This window comes from Dipodomys merriami, unplaced genomic scaffold (genome assembly GCF_024711535.1).
Source record: "Dipodomys merriami isolate MVZ:Mamm:240054 unplaced genomic scaffold, mDipMer1.0.p SCAF_4, whole genome shotgun sequence".
Lineage (NCBI taxonomy): Eukaryota > Metazoa > Chordata > Mammalia > Rodentia > Heteromyidae > Dipodomys > Dipodomys merriami.
In genome coordinates, this window is record NW_027205603.1 from 75,237,533 (window position 1) to 75,250,366 (window position 12,834).

General features: G+C 35.9%; 1 protein-coding gene across 6 annotated transcripts in view; it reads right to left on the reverse strand.

The window, feature by feature from the left end:
* The window catches only part of Trps1 (transcriptional repressor GATA binding 1), a 236,737-nt gene that overhangs the window by 178,172 nt on the left and 45,731 nt on the right, over positions 1-12,834 (reverse strand). For all 6 annotated transcript variants that reach the window (XM_069991291.1, XM_069991289.1, XM_069991290.1 and 3 more), the window contains one exon: positions 11,678-12,606. In XM_069991291.1, coding sequence (XP_069847392.1) covers positions 11,678-12,604 — 927 coding nt within the window. In that variant the 5' untranslated portion in view covers positions 12,605-12,606. The remainder of the gene's footprint in view (positions 1-11,677; positions 12,607-12,834) is intronic.

A 12,834-nucleotide genomic window follows, 5' to 3' on the forward strand; every position in this document is an offset into this window, starting at 1 on the left:
ACATAAAAAAATTTAAGTCAAAACAACAGTGAGATTTCACCTCACCCCAGTTAGAATGGCCATTTATCAAGGAAACAAATAAAACAGATGCTGGTAGGGATATGTCCAAAAGGGAACACTATTACACTGTTGGTGGGAATGTAAACTGGTTGAACCACTCTGGAAAACAGTATGGAGGTTCCTCAAAAGATTACATACACATAGAGTTCCCCTATGATCCAGGAATTCCACTCCTGGGCATTTACCCAATGATCACAAACAAGGCCACACTAAAGCTACCAGCACAACTATATTCACTGCAGCATAATTTACCATAGCAAAATCATGGAACCAATCTACATGCCCCTTAGTAGATGAATGGATCAAGAAAATGTAGTATATATACACAATGAAATTCTATGCTTCCATCAGAAAGAATGACATTACCCATTCGTAAGGAAATCGAAAGACTTGAAAAAAATCATAGTAAGTGAAGTAAGCCAGGCACAAAGAAACATAGGCTCCATGGTTTCCCTCATTTGTAATAATTAGTATATGTCTACGATAGTCCTAGCAGAGGATCACAATAGTGCAATAGCTACGTACATATTACCAAATGGGCTATTCAAAATAATTCCAAGATATGGAAACAAGAGGTTTTCATTTTGCTTTTTTAGTGTACTGTGTTAAATTCTTTCCTTTTTCTTTTGTTTTTTCCCCTTTGGTTTATCCACTGCTGTCACTGTTTTTGACATATATGCATATGTTTATCTGATTTGGGATAGGGAAAGTGAATAACACAAAATAGTCAGCAAAGTACAAAGGGTGAACCAATGCAACCGTGATACAAGACACTGTGTTGGAAATGAAGTTTACAACTTGGTGGGGGGAGTTAAGAAAGAGGGAAAGTGGGAGAAAACAAAGGAGGGGGTAACAATGTACTCATTACCTTATCTATGTAAGTGTAACCCCTCTGTACATCACCTTCACAATAAAATTAAATTAAATTTTTTTTTAAATCAGAAAATCCAGGCGGCAGTAACTACTAGTAGTAAAGAGACACAAAAGAAAAGTAAATTTGAGAAAAAAAAAATCAGTAAGATATTTTGGTCTAAGAAAGACCAAAGACTAAAGTCTGGAAATGGAGTTGTATTTTCTGAGTTGATAGTCTATATATAAAGTTGTGCTTCTCTCCCTTGGGAAAACCTGCCACCTTCATTATTTCTGCTTGAATTAGGCTGAAGAAAACCTTCATCCAACTAACAACTTTTTTAAGTACAATAAAAGCAACAAATAAAATTTGGACCACTTTTTAGTGGCTAACACAATAACAATGACAATTTTACAGATTACCTACTTCCTTCTTGGATAATGCCAGCAATACATATTAACATTACATCGTATTTAACTCCACACAATCTTAGAATCACATATCATAAAATCCAATTAGAGAAAGTATAATTATTTTATGCTCTATTAATTTTGTCTTTTAAAAATGTGGGTTTCTTGTAGTTTGTGTGTGTGTGTGTGTGTGTGTGTGTGTGTGTGTGTGTGTCTATGTGTGTGAGCATGTGCACACACACCTGTCCTAGGGCTTCAACTCAGGGTATTGTCCTTCAGCTTTTGTGCTCAAGGCTAGCACTCTATTCCTTGAGCCACCTCACCATTTCTGGCTTTTTGAGTTAATAGGAGATAAGAGTCTCACAGATTTTCCTGCCCAGGCTGGCTTTGAATGGTGATTCTCAAATCTCAGCCTCCTGAGTAGCTAGGATTACATGGGTGCACCACTGACATCTGGCCATTCGTTTTGTTTTGTTTTGTTTTGTTGGTTGGGGGGTTGTCATTTTATCTATAACAAATGTACACAATCAGAAAAACAAAACTGATAGGAACAATTTAAATAAAATTTTAAAATAAAACATATTTACTATTAGAGACAATATACATGACTACTGTAAATTCTGTGTGAACCAGAACTTTTAAGTATTTATTTTTCCCACTTACTAGGTGAGTAAGTATTTAGTTTGTGCTTGTGAACATTAGCTACAAAAGTAGTCAACTAAAAACCTATTTCACTTTTAAGCTACTTAGACTTTAAGATCAAACATTGTAGATAGACCTTTTAATTTAGCTGGAGTTATCTTTGCTTCTATGAGAAGGCACATTAGTTACCTCCCAGTTTCCTCATCTCTATAAACAAGAGGAACATTGTACAACTTGTTATTTTAAAGGAATAGTATGAAGATCAAGCAAGAACCCTAGGAGTTCTATGTGATAAAACCTTTTATAGTCTTCTGAGTCCAGTGACAGAGCCTATGAGCCACAGGTAGCTAATGTACACCTAAAAGTGGAACACTGCAAATGAACAAGTGATTTTTTTTTATGTTTAATGATTGTCACTACTTTCAATTAACTGAAATTTAAACAACTGCACATGGATAAAGAATATCACTTCAGGTAGCAAACTTCAGTAATAACCACTTGGATGAGATTAGTATTTTACAAAATGAATGAGCCAAGAAAATTTCTCTGGATAATGGAGTGAACAGATTAAGCAGAGTAGAAATGGCAAAGTCATTCAATGACACATACTTCGTATAACTAAGCTTCTTGGGTATGTAAGGAAAGGTTCAATTCTGCTGTCCCGAAGCAAATATACTATTTCTATTCTCTCTGAAAATTGGGGAAACGAATATGTCACTAATATGTGGAAATAAGCAAGAGCTCAGTGCTTTATGGTCGAGGAACTGAATGAACTCTTTAAGGGAAATATGAACATAGAAATTTCTTATCAACATCCTTGTATTCCCAGGATAAAGAGTAGCAGAAATTCATGGCACCCTTGTCACTGATTTGACATGACGAATTTATACGCTCAAGAACATCCAAAATCTAGCTCTCAGAGCCAATTGATTTTAAGTTAAAGTCAAATGTGAAGAAATATTCAGCATAAATTAGGCATAAAAAAACTAAGTGACTTTTTTCACTGACTAAGGACTGTAACTGTATTTTCTATTTTAACCCTAGTTTTTGAAACTATTTCTTCCACATACTATTTTCCACAGTTCTCACTGATAATTCATTTACATGTGTTTTTAACAGAAATGTGTCACTGTCAAGTGAAAAATATGAAGGGGTCAATTTTCTTCAAGTTCTTCAGCCTCACAGTATGTCTTTCCCTCTAATAATATAGAACAAAATCTGATAAAAAAAATTCTAAAATAATATGTCAGTGAGAAGAACTTCAGAGCTCTTTAAAATGACACTTTAGCAATGCACTTATTCTCAATGTGGCAAAAAAAAGGAGCTGTTTGAACTAAACACAAACCTTTCTTCAGATGTGGTTCATTTTCAAGTGCTATAATTGATAGCAACAGAGACAATTATGGGGGTACTAATTTAAGAGGACTTGAGGTTATGGGCTGATAGTCAAAAAAGTAAAACCTTACAAGTAAAAGGCTGGGATGTTAAAGAAAAATCACTGAGAAAAAATACAAAACTTTTAAATAACTCTAAAAAAATCTGTATGGGCTGGTCTTGGCTAAAAATAACTATACTCAGAATTCATCTACTAATATGCACAGAAACTGTTTCTGTATGTGTAGTTCTTCACAAATGCATTCCAGAGCATGCAGAGTGCTTCAGTAATATACTTCTGATGGGAAATTAATGTCTAAACATTTCAATAACAAATATGATTATCTGGCAATTATCTCACTCTCAGGCCACGCACGCTTATTCCGGCAGCCTGTTCGTGAGCACCTTTTTCAAATGGATTTAAAAGAGACCACCAGTGTGGGAAGGAGTGTCAAAACTTAGAGCAGGCAGATGCTAGTGGCTCATCCCCATAACCCTAGCTACTCAAAAGGCAGAGAGCCAAAGGATCACAGCTTGAAGTGAGCCTGAGCAAAACAAGTCTGCAATGATCCATCTTCAAAACAACCAGCACAAAGCTGGTCTGGAGTAATGTCTCAAGTGGCACAGCACCAGCCAACCAATTAAGTGAAGCAAGATCAAGGCCCTGAATTTGTTAATGTAGTATAGTAGATATATGTTTTCAGAAAACTTCACATATTCTTCAGTGTGTGCATTTATTTTATTTTATTTTTTTTGGTCAATCGTGGGGCTTGAACTCTGGGCCTGGATGCTGTCCCTGCGCTCTTTCAGCTCAAGGCAAGTGCTCTACCGCTTGAGCCACAGCGCCACTTCCGGTTTTCTAGTGGTTTGTTTATTGGAGATAAGAGTCTCATGGACTTTTCTACCCCAGCTGGCTTTGAACCGCGATCCTCAGATCTCAGCCTCCTGAGTAGCTAGGATTACAGGCGTGAGCCACGGGCACCCAGCTTATTGTGTGCATTTTTATCATTACCTTGTGAGGACTGCATTAATCCATAGTTTATCAAGAACTGGTTTTCTCATTTTACTCAATATAACTCCGAAGAACTAGTTCCCCTGTGATTATCTGGTATGTGGAATGACAGCATATCAATGTATCTTTAAGGTCCATTTCAATAATTTGGAAAGCAGCTATGCTTGCCACCACTATACCACCAATACATTCTATTTCAGAGATTTGAAAGCCAATGTTGTATGGGAAAAAAATACAAGAGAGAAATGCAGAAGAAAGGGAAGAGCAGAGTATTCTGAAGAGCACACATATCCAACTTGTCACCCCCATTGCTTCAAAATAGAGATAAACAAGAATTGCAAACAGATGCCAAAGAGGATCCTAATGGGGGAAGATAGTTTAATAACTAAAACCATAAAACATCCTTCCGCCATGGAAGAGTTCTTCATGATGAATCTATTGCCTGAAAAACATGGGGGATGCAAAGAGACATTTACCTAGACATTACAGAACCTCAACATGCCTACAGTCCAGCACAAAGCATTCACAAGAAAACAGATGACAGAAACAGCAAAATGTGGATTTCTGCTGAGTGAGGCAAAAGATTCTATGATGACAAGAAGAGCACCTAAGGCTGACAAGTCAGCAAGCCCTAAAAAAGTTAACACCCTAGCTGTAGACAGATGTGTTGACATCTGAAGAAGGATCTATCTCTATGGCAGTGATCTTTATGGAAAGATGGCTCAGGCGGCGCAAACCAGATTAAAAGCAGAAATGAGAGTGAAATGATACAAGATGCTTACCAGATCTTTCAGTGCCATCTTTTATGAACTGGCAACTGTCCTGTAGTAACATAATATGTGCTGCTCCTGTTTGTACTATTGTCTCTCTAGTGAGAGGGTATCTGGAAGAGCAGTCTCTAACTGGAGAGTACATATCTAATGATACAATTAGTAGGTAATTGTTTTTAAATATACCTATCCTTTCTATAAAATATTAAAAGTATTTTAAAATATAGCAATATTTTCTTAACTATCAATATGTAAAAATTTAACTAAAAAAATGAAAGTAGAAAGAGAGGATATGAGGGCAGAAGAATGGAAGAAGAGATAGAGGAAGGGAAGGAGAGCAAAGGAGAAGAAAAAAATAACCACCAAGAGAAAAAGAAATTTTTTTTAAAAAAAAGAGGAGGACAAGGAGCAGGAGGAAGACATGGAAAAGGAGAAAGAAGGGGAAGAGTGATAAGGGAAAGGAAGCAAAAAGAAGTGAGTACAAAGAAAAAGAAAACAACATAAATACTAAGGATACCACAATGTATGAATGTGAAAATGGCTCAACTGTTGGCAGAGAGATGATCTCAGAAGAAATTCCAGGCTAACCCAATATATCTACCCCGACTCTACAATGGGGATATGGAAGAAAATGATGAAAGAAATTGTTTTGAGAACTTCACTCTTTTGTAGGTGGATTTTGAGGTGGCCTCCCATTGGTTTTTTGAAAAACAGGTCTTAGAATAAAGCCTTATTTATAATTTCTGAGTATATTATTGGACACATGAAAGAATTCATTAGTTCTTTCATTTTACATCTCCAGGTCATCAAAATATGAAAGGAGAAATGCTATACAGGCAAACGATTTGCATTCCAAAGTTCCTCAGCATACCCTCTACATTTGTCTCACTTTCAGAATCCGGTGAAATCACACAGCTCCAAGCATAAATGGGTGTAGTGCATACTCAAATTAGACACTCCAAAGGCATTTCGATTTGTTCTCTGCCTCCACAACCATCCTTGCTGTTAATGTAGGCAGAGAATAAAACCTTAATTACACAGCCTTGGAGAACATAAATGAGAGCTGGGTGCATCTCCTAAACATTTAATCTTTCTAGAAAAACCAACCTAAATAATACCTAGTAACTAGAAGAGGAGAAGATAAGTCACAGAACACATTTAATTATCTCATCAATGATTTCAATTATAAGCCTAGTAAAGTAGCATCATACTACATGGATTAGGAAATCATACTACATAGATTAGGAAATCAAAAACCCAAAGAAACCACAAGTGCCCCCTCCATTCAATGTGCTTTAGCTACGTCTTCTATCCCTTCCATGAGATTGTTTTTCATTGCTTTTCTACTTGCAATAAATTTGGTCTCATACTTGAGACAGCAGTACATCACAGTGATTATGAAGAGACTGTCTTCCCTAGTTTACATCCTATCTTCCTGGTAATGCAACTCTGTGATCTTGAGCAGGTTACTTTAATCCCTCTATGCCTGTTTCCTCTTTCTTTTTTTTAATGGACATAATGGTAGTGTCTACTTCAAGGGATTTTTATGGAGATGACTTGATTAACATGCATAAAGAACTCAGAGGCACATAGACACTTAAGGAACTTTTAATAAAGGGTTTCCATTATTAGATATAAATCTAAAATCGGGGCATGGGGAAAGATGTGTAATCTGTTTTATGCAAACTAAAAAATGAAAGAGGTAAGTATCAAATTTAAAAGTGATACTGAAAATATGAATTTTGCATTTGATTTTCAGTTAAAGCTGAACAATAGTTGAATATTCTATCACACATTTCACAGTTTGGACAATTCTAAGACAAAGAGTTCAAGAAGTCTGTGCTCTGATGATTCTCAGAAATAAAGAGTCTGAAGGAAATCAGAAAATGACACGAAACTGCTCTCTCTCTCTCTCTCTCTCTCCTCTCTCTCAGTAGACTTCTCTCTCAGATTGGTGCATTAGTTGTGTATCTGTGTTTCTAACAGTTGTGAGAATGCTGTAATTACAATAACCCAAGAAATAAAAATCCAGGAATAATCTGCTGACTTGATATGGTCAGGAGAGCTGACCATTTGAGAGACAAAACTTTTATTAAGAGCTGAATAAGGCTAAACTTGATTGGACATACTGATAACCATGATTTTCTCTTCTAAACATAGTGTCTGGGGAAAAAACACTGATCTTCTTGAAAATGGTACATATCCTTTAAATAATAACAAATAAACCAAAAATCAAAGAGGGATTGGCATTTATAGTACTAACTCTCCTGTTAACAAATCCAAATGGAGATTGAACTGTCATATAGGCAAAGGATTTAGTGAAAATGACCAACCGATTCTATGCAAAAAGGTACCCTTATCCACTTCAGGCATCTTCACTGAAGAAAATAACCTGGTAAATGCCAGAACTTTGCTTTGTTTTATGGCCTTGGGTGAGCATATGTTTTATTTTGCACATTTTATTGCTTGTTAAAGAGACACAGTCCTGAAAACAAGTATGGGTTCACATGCCAACCATTTCTCTATAGACACTCTGAATTGATTAAAGTCTCATTCACCAATCTTTCCCAAATGCAATTGTCCTTAGCTCAGAAAAACAAAGAAACAGAACCTGCTAAGATATACAACTTCCCTCCTACTCCAGATCAAAGGAAACTTCAAGGCAAAAAAATAAATATTTGAAAGGAAAATTCAAGACAAGTCAAAATAAACCACAATGAGATTAATGTTCCCTGAATATTTTTTTCTTTCTTCAGACCAGAGGTAATCCCCTATTCAACTCATGTGCTGGTGAATGTTAATGTTTTATAACGCTCATAGAGTTAAATATGTTGAAAAATACAAACACAAAGGTTGACTTCCTATCTCTGAAATCTGCTCTTCCTGTTTCTACCTTGACATATTTTGCAGCTCTGGTAAAAAAAAAATTACAAAACAGAAATATAACATTTCTAGTTCAAACAAAAGATAGTCCCTCACAAGATCATAGAGCAATTTTTCTATTAACCAGATAAATTTATTAAGGACCCAAAAGGAACGTAACAACTGGAATCCAGTAGCTACTTCTTTAAGTCTTGAATAATGCAGAATAATAGGGAAGGTTTAGTAATATAGAAAGGCAACATATACATCATGAACATTTATAATCCTGGGATAGTGTAAACACTTTCCCGTGGGAAGCACAACTTGACAGGACTCCTAATTTTATAACCTGATCTAAGGGCTAAAAGCTCCCCCATAAAGATGATGCAAACGCCCTAATGCACAGCACATTAAGCCCTAATGAAACAGCAAAGTCCGCGTTGTTAATGCAAGCTTCCATTCAGCAATGGTTTAAATATAAGCATAATAAAGCAGATTAAAAAGAAAGAGGCTGTAATTACTTTTTTAAGAACTCAATCTCTTGTCCTATTATTGGTCTACATGTGAGCCTCAAAGACTGAATACAGATAGTAAAAGCTGCATGAAGGCATTACCAATCATGTCATATACATTACTTTTTAAATGTAAGCATAACAATTGATGAAACATGATGGGAACATGGAAACTAACATCCTGGTCAAATCAGTTCATTTTGAGCTATCCATTATATCTTTCCTGTTTATCTTGTACAAAAAAAAAAAAGGATACCTTTTTTTTTAATTTCAGGGCAGGGTACGCTTTACTTTTAGGTGATTAGAAGAGAAGCTCATGAACTCCTTAGACTAAGAAAAGCCAGTTGTGGTTTTATGCTGGCTAAGTAAGGTGGCTTCCATTAAACTGTAATTCTGGAACTGTACAATTTACATAGAAGTGAATTATCAGTAAATTTTATATGTTATCTAAAGTTTAGTTCTCCAAACATTATAATTCTAAGTTTTTAAACTCATATCTGACATATTCACAACCTAGACTTTGCTTACATTATTTTTTTTCCCAAGAGTGTATCTCACATTCGTACTCGAGTTGGTTCAAATTATTTAAAACCAAATATGTCAAACAAAAATATAGATCAAAGCCACACAGTTTTTAAATCCTTTGCGTCGGATTTATATTCCTTTTTTTTCTTGGCCTAAAATGTCATAAATCTATCATTAACCACCAACTGTTCTGAATGTTTTATAAAAGCAAGTTTAATTGGAAAAGATTAATGCATTGCTCATCTATTCCTTCAATCAACTTAAATAATAAATTCATACAAATCATTCCTAAAGTTGAATGATAGTAATAATGATGTTTACCAACATATATTAAGCAGAATGCATACGAGCCATTAAGCTGCTATGTATATGTATTTTTTTCTGACAAAATGCATACTCCATTAAAGAAATACTACAGTCAGCATTTTACCTCACATAGCTTTTAGTCTCTCTACAGTTCAAGTGCCAAAGAAAGAACCTGCCAGATAGAATTTCACCAGTGCAAACACATGCAAGTAAAAAGGAGAAATTCAGACTTCCTTTTATGATTCAGTTTATGCATAAAGAAAGTCTGACTGCTATTCCTTTCAGCATGAAAATTCTCATGACTTACTTATCTGTAGACAGGTCTCTGCATCAATATCTCCTACATATGCAACGTGTTCAAAATTAGCATTTGGCCTATCAGTAAACTTAAGGCTCTCTTTTATAAATTAAAGTTCACTCTCTTTAGAATTGTTTCAACTCCCAATCACTTTTTTGAAAGAAGTGATTTCCTACAGATTGATTTTTTTCCACTTTGCAGCAATATTAGTTCTCTTTGAAAAAGAAGATAGATCTTAACAATAGTATCTTCCTGAATGTTATTCTCTATCACTTTGGGTCTTCTTTACTGCCTGTGCTATGAGGATTTAGTAGACAGCACAATCTAAGATCAGCTGTTTTATTTCCAGTTCTATGAGTTCAAACTTAGATAGCTCACACATCTGTTTTATTTCTCAAAACACTGCCCAGGAAAAGTGTTCCACCCAAACATAAACTTTACTATAAATAACTAAGAACCTAACAAATAACTGTTTGGGGGAAATGGAAGTGTGTTTAAAAATCTGAGTTCTTCCAAACTATAGGCCTCAGTAATCTTCGTTTTAGAGCCTTCCTGACAGCGAGATCAGCTTCCTTAGAAGTCATCCCCAGAGAGAACGAACTGAAACTCCTGCCGGAAATCCAGGTATTAACATCATATTACTTGCTAATTATAAAACACCATTTCACATACTGACATTATTCACTTCCAACCCTTTTATCTAAAACACGTATTTGCTTTCCAATCATAGTCTGACAGCAGAGTGCATCTGACATAAGACAGTGAAATGATCTTTAATAAGACAGCAGTTCAAAGCATGTAGCTTTCATGCATAATAACTATGTTGGCTTAATTTGCTGCTCCACAAAAATAATTCTATTTGTGGAAATTCACGAACTAAGATAGAATTTTTAGAGAGCTTAGCAAAATATAAAACTGGCTTTAAAAGAGCTGTTCTTCCTATCTCTCTTAAAGTGATAAGACTGCCATTCTGCCAAAAAAAAGTGCTTTCTCCTCTGATTCTTCTTACAAGTATTGCAAAATATTTTCATTGTTATTTGTATTCTGCCTTTGTTTCTTAATCAGAAATGTCAAAAGCAATTGCAGCATGGCTACTAAGTTGATTAAACTGACTTGATATTTCAAGAAATTTAGTAAGTCGTATAAGAATGAAATGATCTCCTTAGTTTTGAGTTACTTCTAATTATAACTAAATAAGTTAATGTTAAAGTTAACACGTTTTGAAAACTCCCTGACCTAATAAGACAACGAAAATGCACAGACTACAATAAAAGTCTTTCTTAAGCTGACCATGAGTTCTGACTATGCTAAAATTAAAAGAATATATTTCCATAGATTCAGTTCCATGTTTCATTCTACTTCAAATCATCACATTTTCTTCTCTTCTTTCATGTAAGCCATGAACTAAAGACAGGGAAAAAAAAGTAGAGCAAAAACGTGGGCTGGTTTTCATAAAAGTATAATTCTAAGTCATTATAAATGTCTTGATAAATTATTATCATTTACCTTAAATGTGTTGATCTATAACAAAATGATACTGATGTCCCTGATACTTACAACCATGCTGACTTTTTAAATTAATCTAAAATTGTCATTTCCAACATTATTTTGTTTTTTCTCAGGAGCATAATCTCTACAATCATCACTAGGTCCCAAATCTAATCAAGCTGACTCTAAATCCTAAGCTAAAACATAGGAAAGATTTTCAGGAAAAGGAAAGCTATATCAGAACTATAATCTGAAATTAAAACAAGGCATGAATTACCATGCACAATCATAAAGATCAGTGCCATTTTTGAAAGAACCTCTCCATTCAATTACCATGAGATATATCCAGAAATTAAAAAAAAAACTTAGCTTTTTATGACAAGAGACTAAAGACAACTCTGAACACACATCTCAAGAAGCTGTAGAAATGCATCCAACCTTTCTCTTGGATCTCAAAGCTACCCACTCTTCTAGTCTGGAGATTTAGCTTTTAACATGCAAATGGAAAGTCACATTTCATTATTATTAGTAGTTTCTTTACAAAAATACCGTAATGCAAAGCACAAACCTGTACATCATAGGTCCCATTTAGCAAAACAGGCCTTGAAGAATTGATGTCCTGCAGTACACCAGAAAGCACAGAGCGGTTGACCTTCTGGAAGTCTTTGGAATGGCTGAACTGCACCATGTTATGAAGGGCCAGGATTTTGCTGTCCAGCTCAGCATCCTGCCTGGTGCGGTTATGCAGTCCTAAGTGATACTTGCGGAAGTGCTTAATCAGATCTGTGGGGTCGTTACCATAGTAACCGTAGCCACAGATATTGCATTTAAAGTCCTGAAGCTCTGGAGACAGAGGTGCCGGGTCTGGGTTGTCATTCACCAGTAAGTCAGTTTTGGATTTATTCAGTCTTACACCCCCATCTGAAGGCACTTGTGGGTTTTTGGAGGCCACGGAAACTGGGCTTAAACCTTGACAATTGGCTTGACCACTCTGAGCTTGCCCTGTTTCCTCCGTAGCCTTTGGTGACATCTTATGATCTTCCTTTGTCTCCAGGGAGTCCCCTGATGGGGTACAGGCCATATCTTGAGGGTCATCTGCCTCTGCTCTTTGAGGAGACTTCAAGGGCTCGCAGACTCCCCCAGCAGCTGGAGATGAGAAAGCCAGCATATTTCTGTCTGTCACCTCATCATGTGGGAAGGAGGGAAGGTTTCCTCCCTTACTGGGGCTCTCATAATTGAAGCCAGCCTTCTCACTCAGGACTGAGCTTTTCAAGTCCTTCTTACTACTTGAAGACTGATCTTGGCCATGCAAGATGTGCTCCTCCTTATTATTTAGTTCTGCAGAATCACACTGATCTGTATTTTCTGACATCTGATCTGCAGAAAATTCTTTGTTCTTTCCAGATACCTTGCTTTCTGTACCTATTGGCTCCAGGGTCTGGCCCTCGCCTTCACTAGCAACGTTTCTCAGAGGGGGGTTCTTTTTCCGGACCATATCTGTGAAAATACAAAAAAAAATGGTAGATGCTGAGTTACTTCCAAGGTATACACAAGTACTTCATTAATAAACAATTCTATTTTCTCTAAGGACCTCTAAGGTGTACAATGATAGACTTCCTCTGAGAAAAGTGAGTTTTAGAAACAGTAATATTCCCAGGCTATGGTGGCTCAAACCTGTAATCCTAGCTACTCAGAGGCTGAGATCTGAGGATGAGAGTTGGAAGT